The following is an 18,548-nucleotide window of genomic DNA, read 5'->3' as shown; positions in this document are numbered from 1 at the left end:
GGGGGGGGGGGGGGGTCAGTGCTAACGAGGCCAATTCAATTAAGGTGGAAGTGGCCTATTTTCAACAGTCGACAAGAAGGAGTGAGTATCAGCAGAGGGAAAATTATTTTTTTTAAGTGACCCATCCACTCCATCTTTATTCAGGCCTAATTTGATGGTGTCCAGTTTGTAAATTAATTCCAGTTCTGCAGTTTCTCGCTGAAGTCTGTTTTTGAAATTTTTTTTGTTGAAGAATAAATTTGTTAGTCTCTAAGGTGCCACAAGGACTCCTCATTGTTTTTGCTGGTACAGACTAACATGGCTACCACTCTGAAATAAGACAAATTTGTTTACATTTGCAGGAAATAATGCTGCCCGCTTCTTGTTTACAATAACACCTGAAAGTGAGAACATGGCACTGTTGTAGTCGGCGTTGCAAGATATTTACGTGCCAGATGTGCTAGATATTCATATGTCCCTTCATGCATCCATGTTGATGACGCTCTTTAAGTGGCCTTGTAGGCTCTAATTGTTTTACATTGTTTTGTTTTTGAGTGCAATTATGAAACAAAACAAAATCTACATTTGTAAGTTGCGCTTTCACGATAAAGAGATTGCACTATGGTACTTGTATGAAAAATACTATTTCTTTCTTTCATCATTTTTACAGCGCAAATATTTGTAATAAAAATAATATAAAGTGAGCACTGTACACTTTGTATTCTGTGTTGTAATTGAAATCAATATATCTGAAAATGTAGAACATCCAAAATATTTAATACAATTTAATTGGTATTCTATTGTTTAACAGTGTGATTAAAACTGCAATTAATCGCAATAATTTTTTTTAATCACAATTAATTTTTTTGAGTTAATCGCGCCAGTTAACTGCGACTAATTAACAGCCCTCCAAAGAGAGTATAGAAGTGGCAACTTCATATTACAAGAATTCCTTGTCAGTTTTCTAAATCATATGAGCTAATTAATCTTAGTGACAAAAAGCATTTAATTTACTATCTATTTCTTTTGCACAGTTCTGGGACAGTGAGCTGGAATCTATTCTAGCTTACTCATCAACAACACTATTAACTAAGTTCTCATCTTATAAACCTCACTTGAATAAGGAGTGCAGGATTGGGCTCTATGTTCTAACTGCAGAATCGAGAGCCAGAAAGAATAGAGCTCAACTTTCTGATCCCAGGTTGAATTTGCAATGCTGACAGTTAGAAAAAAACATCCTTTCACTGGTTAACCAAACAGAATGGATATGAACATTATTGAAAGTCAATGTAATGGCTACACCTTAGACCCCTTTAATCCTCCTCAAGTTACTTCTGGTGGAATTCTGCCCCACTGCATAAGCCCAGAATTAGTGTCCCCCGCAGATTACACCCCCCCTCCCCTGCAGAATAACTGATTTTGACAGGGAGGCGAAGGGAAGTTGCAATTACACCTTTCGCCCACCAGGGGCTTGTGTGGCACCCAAAGAGAGGGCAGCTGGCTTACAGGTAGGAGTTGCCAGCCACAGAGAGGGAGGGGGCAGAGGCGGCCTTCCTCACAGCACCCTACCAGTGGGGCCAGGTGAGAAGGCATGGGATATGGGTGGGAGGGAACAGAGTGGGGCACATGGTGCTGCTGGGGGGGGGGGGGGGGAAAATCACACACTGTGATTCAGAAGGGCTAATGGGGGGACAGGCTGGGGGGCACAGGAGCTAGTGGGGTGACAACATAGAGACAGTGGCTGAATGGAAATGGGGGTGCAGGGACACATGGAGAAAGGGGCAGCTATGCCTGGCTGAGTGAGGTAACAGGGGAGTGGGAGTGCAGGGACATACGTGGACAGTGGCAGATGTACTGGACTGAATGGGAGAGACTAGGGATCAGCCAGGGTCTGCATGGGGGAGACTTCCCAACTCCCTAACAATCCCTCCCCCCCGCAAAATAAATCTGTTCCATGCTTCTTCCACCACACCCAACAACACTCCAGGTTCACTCCCAGGCTCCTTCTCAGCAATTACTTCCCTCTCCCTCAGCTCCGCCATTATCCTTGGTGCCCCCAAGCCTTCGCACTGCTTCTCAGGGGTGCAGGAAATACATTTCTGGATTGTAGTTTAAATGAATTATTACTCAAAGTTCCGTATTAATATGCCTAGTAAGGAATCTATTTGTCAAAAAATATTTCCTGAATTTTTGTTGTCTGTATTGTTACAGACATACTTGCTGACAGGTATTTTGAAATAAATTACCAAAATACTTGTAACTGGCATGATTATACTCTTATTTTGACAAATAAAATATACAGAATTTAAAAATATTGTTAATATCAAAATGGATAACTTGAGGGGCATGTTTTTGTAAAAAAAAAAAAACAAAAAAACAAAAAAACACACCACCACACTACACAACTTCCTTATTCTTCAGTCAACAAACATGGCACTCCCATTCTGGCATTTTCAGATTGTCACTCTTTCAGGTATAACCACGCTTTTAAGAAGTTCACATTTTGGTCTTAAACTACTTGACTGACTCCTTCAAAAGCATGGATTCCCAAAAAGCAGGTCACATTTAAGAAATGTGATCTTTTGAGGGTTGAAAAAGAGCTGAAGAGAAAGGAAGAGGAGCCATGGATATAATTTACCTGAAGTAACAAAAATGTGACAGTATAGCATAAAAACTAATCTACATGGTCATTACCATGGTCCAAGCAATCTACATTATTTAAATAATGTAATTAGTTTGACTATATAATAAAGCTAATGGTACCTGTGGACAAAAAAGGTTTAAGCTGGAAAGAAGTCACTAGGAAAAGTCCTCTGAGCAGCATTGACAATGATTTTGTTTACTTTAAAAAGTTTTAATAACCAAGAAGGAATAAAATGTAAAACATGGAAGTATTAAACTGGGATAGAGAAGGGAGGCAAATTAATCGAAAGGAGAAAGACAACAGGGCATAAAATCATTTGATCAGGCTATGATAATGGTCAGAAAAATTTATTCAGCAGATAATGTAAAACAACAATGTTCTTGATAACCACACATCCACTACAAGAGTGCAACATACATTAAACAATTTACAAGATGAATCTGGGGGACTGCAGTATACATCAGAGCAGGGAACGGTGACTAGAACAGTAAAATCTTTGATGTAAATTATCTGATTCATAATGGTGTTCTGTGGATTAGTCAACATTTATAAAGTGCTATAAAAAAACATATTACTCTGAAATTCTTAGCAGTCAAGTAACAAAACACCATTCTTGAATGCATAAAAAGTCATACTGAATAAAAATCTGAGCCAGTTATTGTGGTAGCATATATTGGACTACCTACCTACCTCCACACCACTTTGTTATACCACCACAAGGTATTTTCCTTGTTAATCATTGCATCCACACAGCTCTGCTGAGTGGTTAACTCAAGTGCATTCTGGGCACATATCCCATGATGCAATGTTCCATCACTCAGCCCTAAACACAGATTATTCCCATGGTGCCTGTGGTATGCCTACCAGAAACTATAAGAAGGCTGGATCTCAAGGTCAAATGAACAGACTTCCATGCTTCTCCTCCTGTCATCCATTAATTTTGCCAGCACCATTGTCGAGGTAGTATGGACGACAGGCTGCTGAGCAACGTGATCATGACAGTCGTTTATACAAATAGGATGATGCAAATGCATTTTCAGTCACGGAGACAGACAGATTTGGCTCTGTGGTCTCATAGGGCTTTTGATGCTGCAGTAATACAGCTAATGGAAGAGGAGCAGGAAAATGAAATCAAGCAGTTACTTCTGCAGGGCTTTTATCTGGAACAACTTTATTCAATGGACCAATGCTTTTGGGTTTGGCCAACTAGCAGTGACCGGGGGAAGTAATGCAGACCAGGATACCAGCAATGGTAGCAGATCTTCAGGATAACAAAGGCCATTTTCCTAGAGGATCTGTACAGTGCTCACCCCACAGCTGCAGCAGAACACCAACATGAGAATTCCCCTCAACATGGAGAAGCATGCTGCCATCACCCTCTGGAAGTTCATCTCCCCTGGTTACTATCAGTCAGTAATTAATTTGTTTGGTGTTGGTAGCTCAACTGTTGAGGTTGTTGTCATGGATGCTATGAGGAGGGTGTTGCCATACCATGTCAGAGTGTGGCAATGCACAGGTCCTTTATGCCTTTTGTCATAACTATAAAGGGAAGGGTAACAGCCCTCCTGTGTACAATACTATAAAATCCCTCCTGGCCAGATACTCCAAAATCATTTTACCTGTAAAGGGTTAAGAAGCTCAGGTAACCTGGCTGACACCTGACCCAAAGGACCAATAAGGGGACAAGATACTTTCAAATCTTGAGGGGGAAAGGCATTTGTTTGTGCTCTTTGTTTTGGGGGTTGTTCGCTCTTAGGACTAAGAGGGACCAGACATCAATCCATGCTCTCCAAATCTTTCTGAAGAAGTCTCTCATATTTCAAACTTGTAAGTAACAGCCAGGCAAGGCGTGTTAGGTATATCTTTGTTTTCTCAACTTTTAAATGTTCCTTTTGCTAGAGTGTTTACCTCTGTTTGCTGTAACTTTGAACCTAAGGCTAGAGGGGGTTCTCTCTATCCCCTGCACTCCTTCCATTTACAGGTATCAGATTAAATTTAATCTATTAAAGCCTTTGGTTTTTGTCCAGAGATGTTAAACACTGGATCTCTAGAGTTTCAAGAGGGAAGTTCAAAAATCTCCTTAATGTTTTCTTCCCCGATACGGAGTTCATTGGAGAACCTATCTAAGCATTACTTTCCCAAAATAATTAGCCAAGCAATTGGGAACGAAAGGCCTACTATGAGTTTGCTTATCCAGGCATTCCCACAATAAAACAGGGAGGATATGGGGTGGAAAGTAGGCATTTAATACTAAAATTTGCAGATCAGGAATTTGTTTTAAACTATAGTCTGTCCTTTGATTCCCAAGGTAAAATTTGGGCTCTTAGGCATAAGGAAACCAAGGTGACAAGTTCTCCTGATGCACAACTCCTTTTTGATAATTGGCTTCCTTCTCGGAGAAAGGATTCAAAAAACAAGACAGACTATGATTTCAGATTCAGCTAACCAGGTTTCTTATAAAATCAATACGTTTTGAAAATGTAAAGAATTCCATATCATTCATCTTATTTTATACCAGGATAAAGTACATAAATTGTTCTGGCAAAAGTTCTCCCTGGGTGGAGGGAAAGAAGTCAGACAGACAATCTAGGCTACTGGAATGAAGGAGGACATTTTTGCTCCCCAGACCACTACAGACATTAATGGAGTTGTGATTCCTCCTGTACCTACGGAATGCTAGTGAAGTGTATTTTTAGAGGGGGGAGGGGGGGGGGGGGGGAAGAAGGAGGGTGATGCTTTATGAAAAAGCTGGATGTTTCTCCTCATTGTGTGCTAAATGCGTGCTGTATTTCACATAACATCTATGAGAGCAAGGGAGAGATCCTGGAGGATGGGTAGGAGCAGGAAGCGGAGAGACTTTCTGAACATTACAGACCGCGAGAGTGTGCCTCTACAAAATGCCCCAAGTGGTCAAGGAAATAGGGTCAGGGATGCATTGTTCTCCTCCACTGAAGTCAGGGCTTACTGGGGGGGGTTGGACAAATGTACTGTAACAAGAGAAACGCGTTTGTGTTTTCTTCTGGTTAGTTGATGATAACATCCTTTCCTCCCATACTATGTCATTTATGGGTTGAACTGTTCCTCAATGGAACATTCCAGCCAAGTTAAAACAAAATGAATTTATTCAGTTAAAAAACAGGTAACACATTGCATCGGGGGGGGGGGGGGAGAAGAGGGGGAACCCAACAACAAAACGAGAATGTGGTGCAACTTTAACACCAATGGAACTGAGGCATGGCCAAAATAAGGAACGCTCACAAACTCCTATAGGTGATGCACTCAAGAAAATGCTCCTTCTACATGTCCAAGGGTTGATTGTTATAGGTTGACTGAAATAGTGGTCCCAGGATGGTGTGTTCTCTATCACAGCTGTCTAACTCATGTCCCTGTCCAGGGCCATTCAATCCATTTTGATCCTTTGAGAATGCTCCAGGAAACCACTCTTCCACAACTGTGCCTTTGTGGCTTTCCATGTGGCTCTCTGCTGGGATGAATTCAATAGTTTCTGGGACAGATCTTCTCTTGTCATTCCCCCAGCTGCCCCCCCTTGAAGATTTGTCAGCCACTCTGCAGGTGATAACTCCCTTCTTCACATGGGCCATGACATTACAGGTGCTACGGGAAATAAGAAAGAGCACAAGTACTTACTGTCCCCACCCTAATCACCATGCTAAAAATGTTTCTTTCCTCACAATCTTAGAATGCTATTCCAATCATCTCTTCCCACACTGAGGTTCACTTCAAGACAGTAAGAAGATTTCCAAGTTAATTCCCCTTGTATAGGCCCCCAGTAACAAAAACAGGGTGTTTGGATGGCTGTTCTGGTTTTAGGTGGGGCGGGGGGGAGGGAGGGAGGACGTTGTATGGTGCAGCAATCAGCAGGTTAGTAATTGCATGTGCACTCCTCCAGGCTGTCCTTACAGTGAAGGATGTTACCCTGAGATGAGTTCCCAGAAGATTAAGAAGGGGCCTGCCCAAAAAGTCGCTGGCCAAACCAGGAAGCTATGCAGCACTGCTATTTACCAAACTAGTGTCCCCGTGCTGGTGCAGGAGTGGAACAGAAACACTAGCTATACGGGCAGTCCCTGGAGTGCTGCTTTGCCTTGCAATGTGTGTGCCAAAATAAAGCACTATCTTTGCCTTAAGTTCTCTTTTACGATACCAATAGATTTAAAAAAAAGTGTACTTTCTGACAAATAAAATTCTACAGTAACTGCTCTAAACCCATTTTCAAATGACTCTGCAACCTGATTTGGGCCATTTACCACATGAATCCTCAACTTTACTAAAAGCTGAGTATTAATGAAACTGTGAAATTGTGAATCTTTTCTATTCCTCCCCTCCCCCCATATCTGCTGCTACAATAAACGTTTGCCGTGCAATGCATTTTTTAATTCCTACAGTGCAGACATCTTGAGCAGTGTATAAGGGAGGGCATTGTCTGGGAGGCAAAACAAACAGGACACAGCTCAGGAAGAGGTTTATGGAGTTGGCAAGTGTGGCCGATGGTTGTGCAGCATGATACCACAAGGAAATAAAACTTTAAAGCATTAACTCTCTGATGCAGATGTCATTTTCAGCAGGCTGGGGGCAGGGTGTTAAATGCAAAATAGGGGGAAAAGTTTCTAGCTCCACCCAACATGGAAGTGGACAGCCGGTCCCCGAAAGTAGCAGCAAACATCCCCCTATATTGTCCTGTTGTAATACAGCACATAATGCTTATGGGCATAAGTCTCTTTCCCAGCATTTTCGGACTGGCTGCTAGTAGAACTCTCATCCACAGCAGTTTTAGTATGGCTATTCATATGCGGTTCTTGTGTAGCATCCAAATCTGTTGGGTCATACAATTCTTGGCTGCCCTGAAAAAGTCTCCTCCTGGTTGGATCCCCATGGCATACATGAGGCCAAGGTAGCTTTCAGTGGCTTTTTGGGTGCAAACCATGCTGTCTTAGGTGCTTTGTAGAAAATTATCCACCACATAAGTCTTGGGTTCTGTGGTGGTTTCACTTGCAAAAATGTGGTTCAGTTCCTCAGAGTATAGGAGCAATACCAGAAGTCCTGTTCTGGTCCCTTGTCCTCAGGTACTTCCTGGAGTGCCTTTGCTTTGACTCAGCACTGGGACCAGCTCCGGGAGTGCCTCCTTGCCTTCACTTGCTCAAACCGTCTTGTAGATGGCTGCATTCCAGTGACTTCTCCAGATGGGATTGAATATGCAGCTCTCCAAAGAGGGCAATCAAGTCCTGGATCTCTGAATGACTGAGGAGAGGGGTTTGGCCTGACTACTATAAGGAGTATGTGAACTCACTATTATCTGATATCAAACATGTGCATTCTTGGTTGTGTGCCAGCATTTAAACTGAGATAACATTTAGTTAAGATGACCCCAGGGGAGTGGATGGCACACAGATACAAGACAGGCAAGTCCAGAAGTAAAGCACTGTAATGTGAGATAGTAGTTACAGGACTGCCAGAAGGAGAGTAGTTAGAAATGCATCCACCCAAACTTAAAGAAAGAAAACTCTGCAAAGTGGAGTTACTCCTGTTCCGAGGAGGATGATTATTACTGTGACCTAAGATGCCAAGTAATCACTTTAAAAGAGCTGTTTGTGGACATAAAGGTGCTGTAAAGTGAACTAACTAAAGTTAATCTGATTTAATATACCCACGTAGTAAAGCCCTAAAAGGGCAATAAGGGTCTGCACCACCCTTTTTACAAACAGAGCCTAGAACTGCACTCTTTGTGCATTTCATATTCTTCAGACAGTTCAAGTTTTGCCATTTTTATGCCCTGGTAAACAGGCTTAAACTTACCTATATATTCAGCCATCCTCTGCCTAAGAGTTTTTGTTTTGGGAGCGAAGTGGAGAATCGTGTCATGATCAGAGTCATCCTCACTCTCTGTATCACTGCATGCTTTTTTCTGAGAGACTGGAGCACGATGTGATGTGTCCAGTGGAATATAGTCACCCTGAGTCCTGGCCAACTGACGTTTCCTACAAGCAACCTGGATATAAGCTGCATCAGGTATATTACCTGTAATGAACAGAAAGAACCTAAGGTAAGAGACTAAGAGAAAAATTCAATACTACTCCTCATGACAAAGTTAATTATATAATGTTTTTTCTCCAAAGTATAGTAACACATTAGGAGTTTGGGGCTTTCTTCTGCAATACATTGTTAATGATAAATTGAGATAATTGTGCATGTTATTTCTATAGTCCGAGGGGCACAACTTGAAAGATCACAAATATTGAGGACCACTTCCATACCCCTGCTGCTCCAACTACATGTTTACTTTCCAGTAGTTTTCAGACCCTCAAAACAAAGGCCACAGTAGTCTTAAAAGTCACAACCACCTAAATAAAAGTTTCCAGTATTTATGCCATAAATGGAGGTGCATGCTGTAAACATAATTCTCTTCGTTTTGCCAGTCTTAAGTCTCAAAAATATAATCAAGGCAAGAATATTATTAAAGTATGCTTAAGGCTGCAAATTAAAATACGAGCAGTAAGGAAAAAGAAAAGTATGCTAAACTAGTAATCTATATCATACATGAAAATGAAAAAGGATTACTACTATAAGTACCTTAACGTTTGCATTCCTAGATTATTAGTCTCTAAACTTGCATCCTTAATGCTGCATTAATAAAGTTTTATTGCATTTAATTTCCTGTTTATTAAAAATGAAAAATGAGATTAGAAAGGATCATAACCTTAAATGCATTATTTCTCTTCTATCCAAATGCCTAGTTATGGCAAGTGATCTATAATAGAGGTTTTTTGTTTTGTTTCAGCACATAGTTATAAAAAAAACCCAATGATATCTAATTTTACCTTTTCTTTTATTTCATTACTATAAATATTACGGGGCTTTCTATCAGATCATCATAAGAACATAAGAAAGGCCGTACCGGGTCAGACCAAAGGTCCATCTAGCCCAGTATCCGGTCTACCGACAGTGGCCAATGCCAGGTGCCCCAGAGGGAGTGAACCTAACAGGCAACGATCAAGTGATCTCTCTTCTGCCATCCATCTCCATCCTCTGACAGACAGAGGCTAGGGACACCATTCCTTACCAGTCCTGGCTAATAGCCATTAATGGACTTAACTGGATAAATTCATGGTGGTTCTCTTTTAAACTCTGTTATAGTCCTAGCCTTCACAACCTTCTCAGGTAAGGAGTTCCACAAGTTGACTGTGCGCTGCGTGAAGAAGAACTTCCTTGTATTTGTTTTAAACCTGCTGCCTATTAATTTCATTTGATGACCCCTAGTTCTTGTATTATGGGAACAAGTAAATAACTTTTCCTTATCCACTTTCTCCACATCACTCATGATTCTATATACCTCTATCATATCCCCCCATTAGTCTCCTCTTTTCCAAGCTGAAGAGTCCTAGCCTCTTTAATCTCTCCTCATATGGGACCGGTTCCAAACCCCTAATCATTTTAGTTGCCCTTTTCCGAACCTTTCTAGTGCCAGTATATCTTTTTTGAGATGAGGAGACCACATCTGTACACAGTATTCGAGATGAGGGCGTACCATCGATTTATATAAGGGCAATAATATATTCTCAGTCTTATTCTCTATCCCCTTTTTAATGATTCCTAACATCCTGTTTGCTTTTTTGACCGCCTCCGCACACTGCGTGGACATCTTCAGAGAACTATCCATGATCACTCCAAGATCTTCTTCCCGACTTGTTGTAGCTAAATTAGCCCCCATCATATTGTATGTATAGTTGCGGTTATTTTTTCCAGTGTGCATTACTGTACATTTATCCACATTAAATTTCATTTGCCATTTTGTTGCCCAATCATTTAGTTTTGTGAGATCTTTTTGAAGTTCTTCACAGTCTGCTTTGGTCTTAACTATCTTGAGCAGTTTAGTATCATCTGCAAACTTTGCCACCTCACTGTTTACCCCTTTCTCCAGATCATTTATGAATAAGTTGAATAGGACTGGTCCTAGGATTTACCCTTGGGGAACACCACTAGTTACCCCTCTCCATTCTGAGAATTTACCATTTATTCCTACCCTTTGTTCCCTGTCTTTTAACCAGTTCTCAGTCCATGAAAGGATCTTCCCTTCTATCCCTTGACAGCTTAATTTACATAAGAGCCTTTGGTGAGGGACCTTGTCAAAGGCTTTCTGGAAATCTAAGTACACTATGTTCACTGGATCCCCCTTGTCCACATGTTTGTTGACCCCTTCAAAGAACTCTAATAGATTAGTAAGACACGATTTCCCTTTACAGAAACCATGTTGACTATTGCTCAACAGTTTATGTTTTTCTATGTGTTGGACAATTTTATTATTAACTATTGTTTCGACTAATTTGCCTGGTACAGACGTTAGACTTACCGGTCTGTAATTGCTGGGATCACCTCTAGAACCCTTTTTAAATATTGGCGTTACATTAGCTAACTTCCAGTCATTGGGTACAGAAGCCGATTTGAAGGACAGGTTACAAACCTTAGTTAACAGTTCGGCAAAATTTGAGTTCTTTCAGAACTCTTGGGTGAATGCCATCTGGTCCCGGTGACTTGTTAATGTTAAGTTTATCAATTAATTCCAAAACCTCCTCTCGTGACACTTCAATCCGTGACAGTTCCTCAGATATGTCACCTACAAAAGCCAGCTCAGATTTGGGAATCTCCCTAACATCCTCAGCCGTGAAGACTGAAGCAAAGAATCCATTTAGTATCTCCGCAATGACTATCGTGTTTAAGCGCTCCTTTTGTATCTCGATCATCAAGGGGCCCCACAGGTGGTTTAGCAGGCTTCCTGCTTCTGATGTACTTAAAAAACATTGTTATTACCTTTGGAGTTTTTGGCTAGCCGTTCTTCAAACTCCTCTTTGGCTTTTCTTTTTACATTCTTGCGCTTAATTTGGCAGCGTTTATGCTCCTTTCTATTTGCCTCACTAGGATTTGACTTCCACTTAAAGGAAGTCTTTTTATCCCTCACTGCTTCTTTTACATGGTTAAGTCATGGTGGCTCTTTTTTAGTTCTTTTACTGCGTTTCTTAATTTGGGGTATACATTGAAGTTGGGCCTCTATTATGGTGTCTTTAAAAAGCGCCCATGCAGCTTGCAGGGATTTCACTTTAGTCACTGTACCTTTTAACTTCTGTTTAACTAACCCCCTCATTTTTGCATAGTTCCCCCTTTTGAAATTCAATGCCACAGTGTTGGGCTGCAGAGATGTTCTTCCCACCACAGGGATGTTGAATGCTATTGTATTATGGTCACTATTTCCAAGCGGTCCTGCTATATTTACCTCTTGGACCAGCTCCTGCGCTCCACTCAGGACTAAATCTAGAGTTGCCTCTCCCCTTGTGGGTTCCCGTACCAGCTGCTCCATGAAGTAGTCATTTAAAGTATCATTTAAAGTATCATGCTAAATATCTATCCCAAGGGACAAGATTGACAATAGACTGTAAAGACAAATTGTGCTCTCAGTTACACCAATGTAACTCTGGAATAAATGGCCTTGATATACAAGGATTTCAGTGAAGTTACTTTAAATATACATTAGTGTAACAGTATCCAGTGTTTTAAACAGTACTTTGAATATTCTGCAATATGCAAGACTACATGCAGTATGTAGTCACTGCTCATAACTAGTTACAAACCTGCTGATAAATCCTTCCTTTTCTGTGGAGGGCTGGATTGAGTTTCAGAGGCTGAACTATTGTAATCTTCACTGGCTGATGAGTAGTGATCATCCTCCTCCTCTATCTCACATGTATCAGTAGTGTTAATTATTCTAGACTCCGATTGGAAGATTTCTGTATTCAAGGAGAAAAACCAAGACCCAGGATTTTTGTCTCAGCTACTGAAAATGTCTTTAGATTTATGATGTTTCTTAATGGGTTATCAATAACAATCAAGCCCTCACCCTGAAAAGACTTAACTGTGCTTAAATTTACACATTAAGCAATCCCATTGTCTTCAAAGATTTAAGGCAGTATTTTTAGTTACAGTATGAATCTTAACAAAAGCAAAATTTGAGGACACAGTAAAGTAAGGCATCATCATACAAATTTATGTATTTTTCACTTCAATTCTCTGTTCTAAATTCAGATGATTTTAGGGGATTCTTAACATGATTTATACCTTCATCAAAAAGGCTATTACAGCATAGTACAAATAGTCTGTCAGTATTTCACATTTGTTACTACTACTTTGTTATAATACCATAAAATATATATTCAATAAAAGCAAGTTATTGAAGTAACAGTACCGTAAGTTACTAGATTATGACTAGTTTTTAACAGGTTGTGCCATCTCTCATTAATGAAATCTGAGACCCACTTCTAAAAAATGAAAATGCTAAAATCGTTGAGAAACTACTGACTAGGACCAAATCCTGAGACTACTAGGCAGTTACAAATTCCATTAATCGCCATTTACAATGGGAGTTCTAGGTGGTCTGCTCCCCTCAAGGTCAACCTAAGTGCTCAATCCTACTCCTACAAAGTCAATGGGAGTTTGGCAGATGACTTAAATAGATACAGGATCAGACCCTATGCTCATTGTGTTTTGGGATATACATTTAAATTCAATGGTTTTCAACCATAACTCATTCTTGTAAGTTATTAATATAAAACAATACATCTGATAACAATACTTGCTATAACACCCTTCCTTCGTGGATCTCAAAATGCTTTACAAACAACCAGTGTAAAAATACCCAATAAGTAGCCAAGTACTTACCTTTGCTTCTTTCAGCTTCTCTGACTGCAGAGTGTGGGTTTTCCTTCTTTTGCATTCTAAATGTTATTGTGTTAAGAGATGGTTTCTTTATTTTAAAGAGTACCTCACCCTCTGTAGGAGAAGAAAAAAAAAAGATCAGTGTATTTACAAAGCAACATCATCACATTTGAAACATTTTATTATTTATTTGTCTTACCATAGTGCCTAGTAGGCCTAGTCATGGACCAGGACCACACTGTGCTGTACAGACACAGAACAAAAGAGTGTCACTGCCCCAAAGAGTTTACAATCCAAGTACAAGACAAGAGACAACAAATAGATATAGACAGATAGGGTAGTACAAGTAAACAATGAGAATTTTAGTCAACATGATAAGCTGCTGGTGTACTGAGACTACAGCCTAATTATTGTCACGTTTTTTGGAAGGATCACAACAAGAGAGTTTTGAAGAGGGATTTGAAGGTGTTAAAAGATTACAATACACATTTATAAAATCAATAATCAGTGGTCTACATGTGTACGATCATGGCATACAGTCTTTAAAAGTCTACAGTGCATAAGGTTAGACAAGTTCAAGAGTGTCACCACAGCTGCTCTAGCTCTTTCACCTCTCAAGCATTAAGACATTTATGGGCCACTAACAGAGAAGAACACAATATTCTAGAGTTCTACTGAACTGCTCACAGAGCGGGCACTCAGATGAACATTTTCCCTCAGTGAAATCAGACTTACGAACATAAGAACCGCCATTCTGGGTCAGACCAAAGGTCCATCTAGCCCAGTATCCTGTCTTCAGACAGTGGCCAATGCCAGGTGCCCCAAAGGGAATGAACAAAACAGGTGATCATCAAGCGATCCATTCCCTGTCGCTCATTCCCAGCTTCTGACAAACAGAGGCTAGACACACCATCCCTGCCCATCCTGGCTAATAGCCATTGATGGACCTATCCTCCATGAATGTATCTAGTCTTTTTTGAACCCTGTTATAGTGTTGGCCTTCACAACATCCTCTGGCAAAGAGTTCCACAGGTTGACTGTGTGTTGTGTGAAGAAATACTTCCTTTTGTTTATTTTAAACCTGCTGCCTATTAATTTAATTTGGTGACCCCTAGTTCTTGTGTTATGAGAAGGAGTAAACAGCACTTCCTTTTTTACTTTCTCTACACCAGTCATGATTGAGGTCTATAAAATCATGTCCCCACATTAGTCATCTTTTCCAAGCTGAAAAGTCCCAGTGTTATCGATCTTTCCTCATACGGAAGCCGTTCCATACCCCTAATAATTTCTGTTGCCCTTTTCTGAACCTTTTCCAATTCAAATATATCTTTTTTGAGATGGGGCAATCATGTCTACACACAGTATTCAAGATGCGGGAGTACCATGGATTTATATAAGACTGACCAGTCAAACAGGTCCCCTTACTTTATCAGGGCAAGATAATCATAAACAAAACAAGTCATCTCAGGTCTTCAGTGGTATTTAGGCACCTAACTCCCACTGAAATCAATGCAAGTTTGATGTCTGGGCCTCAGTCCATAACAGAGGGATAACATCCATTTCTTCATACTACACTCCTGACCCTTGTCTTTTAGGCTCTAAGTCCTTTGGGGCAGAGACTGTCATTTATTATATGTTTGTACTTTTTTTTTTTTAAGGCATTATCACAATGTAAGCGTAAAATAATAAAACAACCATGACCCAAACATCAGATCCAGAATGTGTGCAGCCTTATAGCTGTAGGGTCCACTCATATGAGACAGTCCTATGAGTGTCAGGTAGCCATGAAGTTCCAAACCAATCCAGAAAAATCATATGTGCATAGTGAAGTCATCAAGGACCATCAGCATCACTGCTGATCAGCCCAGATTTAGTGTGGGAGATCAGTTGTATTTGAGTTTACATGCAAAAGAGTACAGACCCCCCCTTCACAAAACCTCTTTCACATGAGTCATATTTAGCCACAGACAACTTTAACAACATCTTGCAGTGTCAAATAGCCAGGTCTTGGTTATGCACGCTTACTCCTTCTTTATCTCATCATTAACTTTATTAGTCTTTGCATCACTTAATGCAGATTATCTTCTTGCTGTGTCTAATTATATACCTTTCTACCTTCCTAAATCTTCTCTACCTTTCTAATACTTTTAAACAAACATGTATAGAACTGTAAAAAGCAACAGAGGGTCCTGTGGCACCTTTGAGACTAACAGAAGTATTGGGAGCATAAGCTTTCATGGGTAAGAACCTCAGTTCTTCAGATGTATAGAACTGTTATTCTTCAAAGAGTTTCACAAATATTCACTCATTAAGCCTCATAACAATCCTGTTATGAATGTATTATTCCTATTTCACACATGCAGAAATAGAGACACAAAAGTTAAATGACTTGTTCCAGGCAACCGAGTGAGTCCATGTCCAAACCAGACTGAGAGGTGCTAACTCCTTGTCCCTGTCACTAAACCAGTAGACCTCACCATCAATGGTTCTCTTGTTCTATACTCTCCCACTCCACCCCCAATAATTCACTCTCTCTAGCTCCCAACCTGCTCTCCCTTTGATTCCCTGCATCTTGCTGCCATCCTACTGCTATTCAGAATGCAGTGTTAGGTCATGTCTACACAGCAGCTGGGAGGATGCTTCCCAGCGTGGGTAGATACACAGGCTCTGTGCTCCAGCTAGCAGTTCAGCTCCCCACAGTGCAATTCCACTCAACCCATGAATAGATACTCAGGTAGCTAGCCTGAGTGGCCACCTGTACCACTACAACCACATTGCCATTTTTAGAGCACTAATTCGAGCAGAGCTAGTGGCTGCCAGTCTACCTGCGCAGGGAAGCACCCTCCCAGCCGCTGTGTATACATACCCTTACAGGTGCAAGTCCCAGCAGAGATACCAAGAGAACTACTAAAGTGATAGCAGCTCTGCCATCCAGCCAGGTTCTTGAGGGGTGACTGCAGGTCCCAGTACCTGAGGGTGTTTGAGTGATTAAAGCACAGGACTGGGCACCAGGCCTCCTGGGTTCTCATCCAAGCCACCCTAACACTTGGGCTTGTCCACCCTTGAAAGTTAAGGGGGAGTACGCCAAGGTGTAAGTTAAAAGCTAGCTGACCCCAGCCATTGTTAGTCCAGAACAAGAGGGCCCAGACAGAAGCCACAACTGTTGGGAGACCAGCCTGGAGCCCGTTCCCAAAACCTATAACAAAAGGATCTCCATTTCTCACACACAAGGGTTACCATATTTTAAGTGTCCAAAAAAGGACACTCCAAGGGGCCGGCCCCGCCCCAACTCCACCCCCTTCCCCTCAACGCTTCGCCCCCCTGCCCTGCTTCCCGGGAAGCCTGAAGCAGGCAGGCAGCAGGTAAGCTGGGGCGGGGGGGCGCGGCCCAGTCCGCCCCCGGCCGATCGGCTCCTTCCAGCCCCGCCCCCCCCCCCCGGCCCGAGCACGCCCGGCCCGGCCCCGGCCCGAACACCCCCTCCGAGCCCGAGCACGCCACACCCCACCCCCCAGCCCGAGCACGCCCGACCCCGGCCCGACCCGAACACGCCCCGCCCCCCGGCCCTATCATACACACACGCTGCGCGGCGGAAGGGAGCCGGCGTCAGACTTTACCTTCTCGCTCCTCGTCGGCGCCGAAGCTCAGCAGGGCCATCTCTCCCCGCGCCTGCCCCGCTCTGGGGTTTGCCCCTCGGGGCACTCCGCCGCCGCCATCCTCCTCTTCCTCCTGACCCCCAATGTCCCCTGCTGGCCCCTCTGTGGGCGGCTGCCCCTCGGCGGCTGGACTGGCAGGGCCCTGCTCCTGCTCCTCATCGCCCTGGTCCGCCTCAGAGCCAGCGCCCTGCTCCCCTCCCTGCTCCGGCTCCCCTTCGCTGCTGCTGCTGCTACAGCTGGATGCGACTCTCTGGCGGCCCCGGAAGTTCCGCGGGGGCCTCCTAAACATTCTATCCGGTAACGGTCACAACGCGCGACAGGAGCTAAGCTCCCTCCACAACTCCTCCAAATACGCATGCGCAGCATCACTCGTCTGTAACGAGTGGCGAGGAAGTGCAGCGCGGAAAAAAAAACCCAGATGGCCCCGCCCCCTGGGAATCGGGTGGGCGGAGCAGAGTGGGGCGCTGTCCAATCAGCCAGAGGGGGGCGGCTCCTTATTTAACCCTTGAAAGGCTGGATTGAAGGGGAGGGGTTTTAACCCAGGGAGTTAATACGTCTGTGCTGAAGCGTTTGGGGTAGAAGGGTGGGTGTGAGGGGGATGAGTCAGGGTGGGCTGCATAGCGCAGTGCAAGGAGCTGATCTCTGGGGCCTGCCTCCCTTGCCGCAGGTGCCAGCTAGGGTTACCATACGTCCGGATTTTCCTGGACATGTCCGGCTTTTTGGGCTTCAAATCCCCGTCTGGGAGGAAATCCCAAAAAGCTGGACATGTCTGGGAAAATAGGGAGGGAGGGGCCGGCGCCGCTGGGGCCGGTGGTGCTCGGCTGGGCGCCGGGGCCCAGCGCCCCAGGGCCCGAACCAGGCGGGAGACGCTGGGGCCAGAACTTCTTGGCCTGGACCGGCCGGTCGCCAGAAGGAGCCGCTTGGCCAGGGAGCCGGACTGGGCCGTACCCCCACCAGCCCCAGTCCCAGTCCCAGCTTACCTGTTACCTGCCTGCTTCAGGCTTCCCGCAAATCAAATGTTCGCAGGAAGCAGGGGAGGGGAGGGGAAGGGGCGGGGGGGGGTGAAGCGTTCAGGGGTGGGGGCAGAGTTGGGGTGGAGTTGGGGTGGGGCCCCGTGGAGTGTCCTCTTTTTGGACACTTAAAATATGATAACCCTAGTGCCAGTGGAAGGTGCACAGCGAATGAGGCAGGCATTACAGGAAGGAGAAGGGGCCAGTCTGTGGTTAAGGCAGTTGACAGCTGCGTGAAGTTCCTGTATTCCTGACTCAGCCTGCCACACCGTCCCTGCTGTGCAAGTCGCTTACTCCAAACTCTCTCCACAGGCACTGATTATATGTTCCCCACAGTGCGGGTGCTGGACTTGAGACCCTTGGGGCAAGCTTTGCAGGGCTGAGTGCTCACAGCTGCAATTGAAGTCAGGTGCTGCTGTGGCGCGAGCACAGAAAGTCCTAGAAAAATAAGTGCTCTTAAAAATAAGGCCTTAGGCATCTCAAGAGGGGCACTCAAAAATGGTGGACATAATGATTTTTGTCTTAATCTCTGTACCTCAGTTCTCC

The 18,548-nt window shown here is 43.3% G+C and overlaps 1 protein-coding gene across 2 annotated transcripts in view; it reads right to left on the bottom strand.

The window, feature by feature from the left end:
* The window catches only part of GCFC2 (GC-rich sequence DNA-binding factor 2), a 45,391-nt gene extending 28,026 nt beyond the window's left edge, over window positions 1-17,365 (bottom strand). For both annotated transcript variants that reach the window (XM_034766617.1, XM_034766618.1), the window contains exons 1-4: window positions 16,954-17,365; window positions 13,343-13,453; window positions 12,259-12,414; window positions 8,435-8,656 (exon numbers count right to left, since the gene is read on the bottom strand). In XM_034766617.1, the coding sequence (XP_034622508.1) occupies window positions 8,435-8,656; window positions 12,259-12,414; window positions 13,343-13,453; window positions 16,954-17,281 (817 nt within the window). In that variant the 5' untranslated portion in view covers window positions 17,282-17,365. The remainder of the gene's footprint in view (window positions 1-8,434; window positions 8,657-12,258; window positions 12,415-13,342; window positions 13,454-16,953) is intronic.
* Between the last annotated feature and the right edge of the window lie 1,183 nt (window positions 17,366-18,548).

This window comes from Trachemys scripta, chromosome 3 (assembly GCF_013100865.1).
Source record: "Trachemys scripta elegans isolate TJP31775 chromosome 3, CAS_Tse_1.0, whole genome shotgun sequence".
In the NCBI taxonomy this organism is placed as follows: domain Eukaryota; kingdom Metazoa; phylum Chordata; order Testudines; family Emydidae; genus Trachemys; species Trachemys scripta.
The sequence above is the reverse complement of the archived record's forward strand: the minus strand, read 5'-3'. Positions and strand labels throughout refer to the sequence as shown.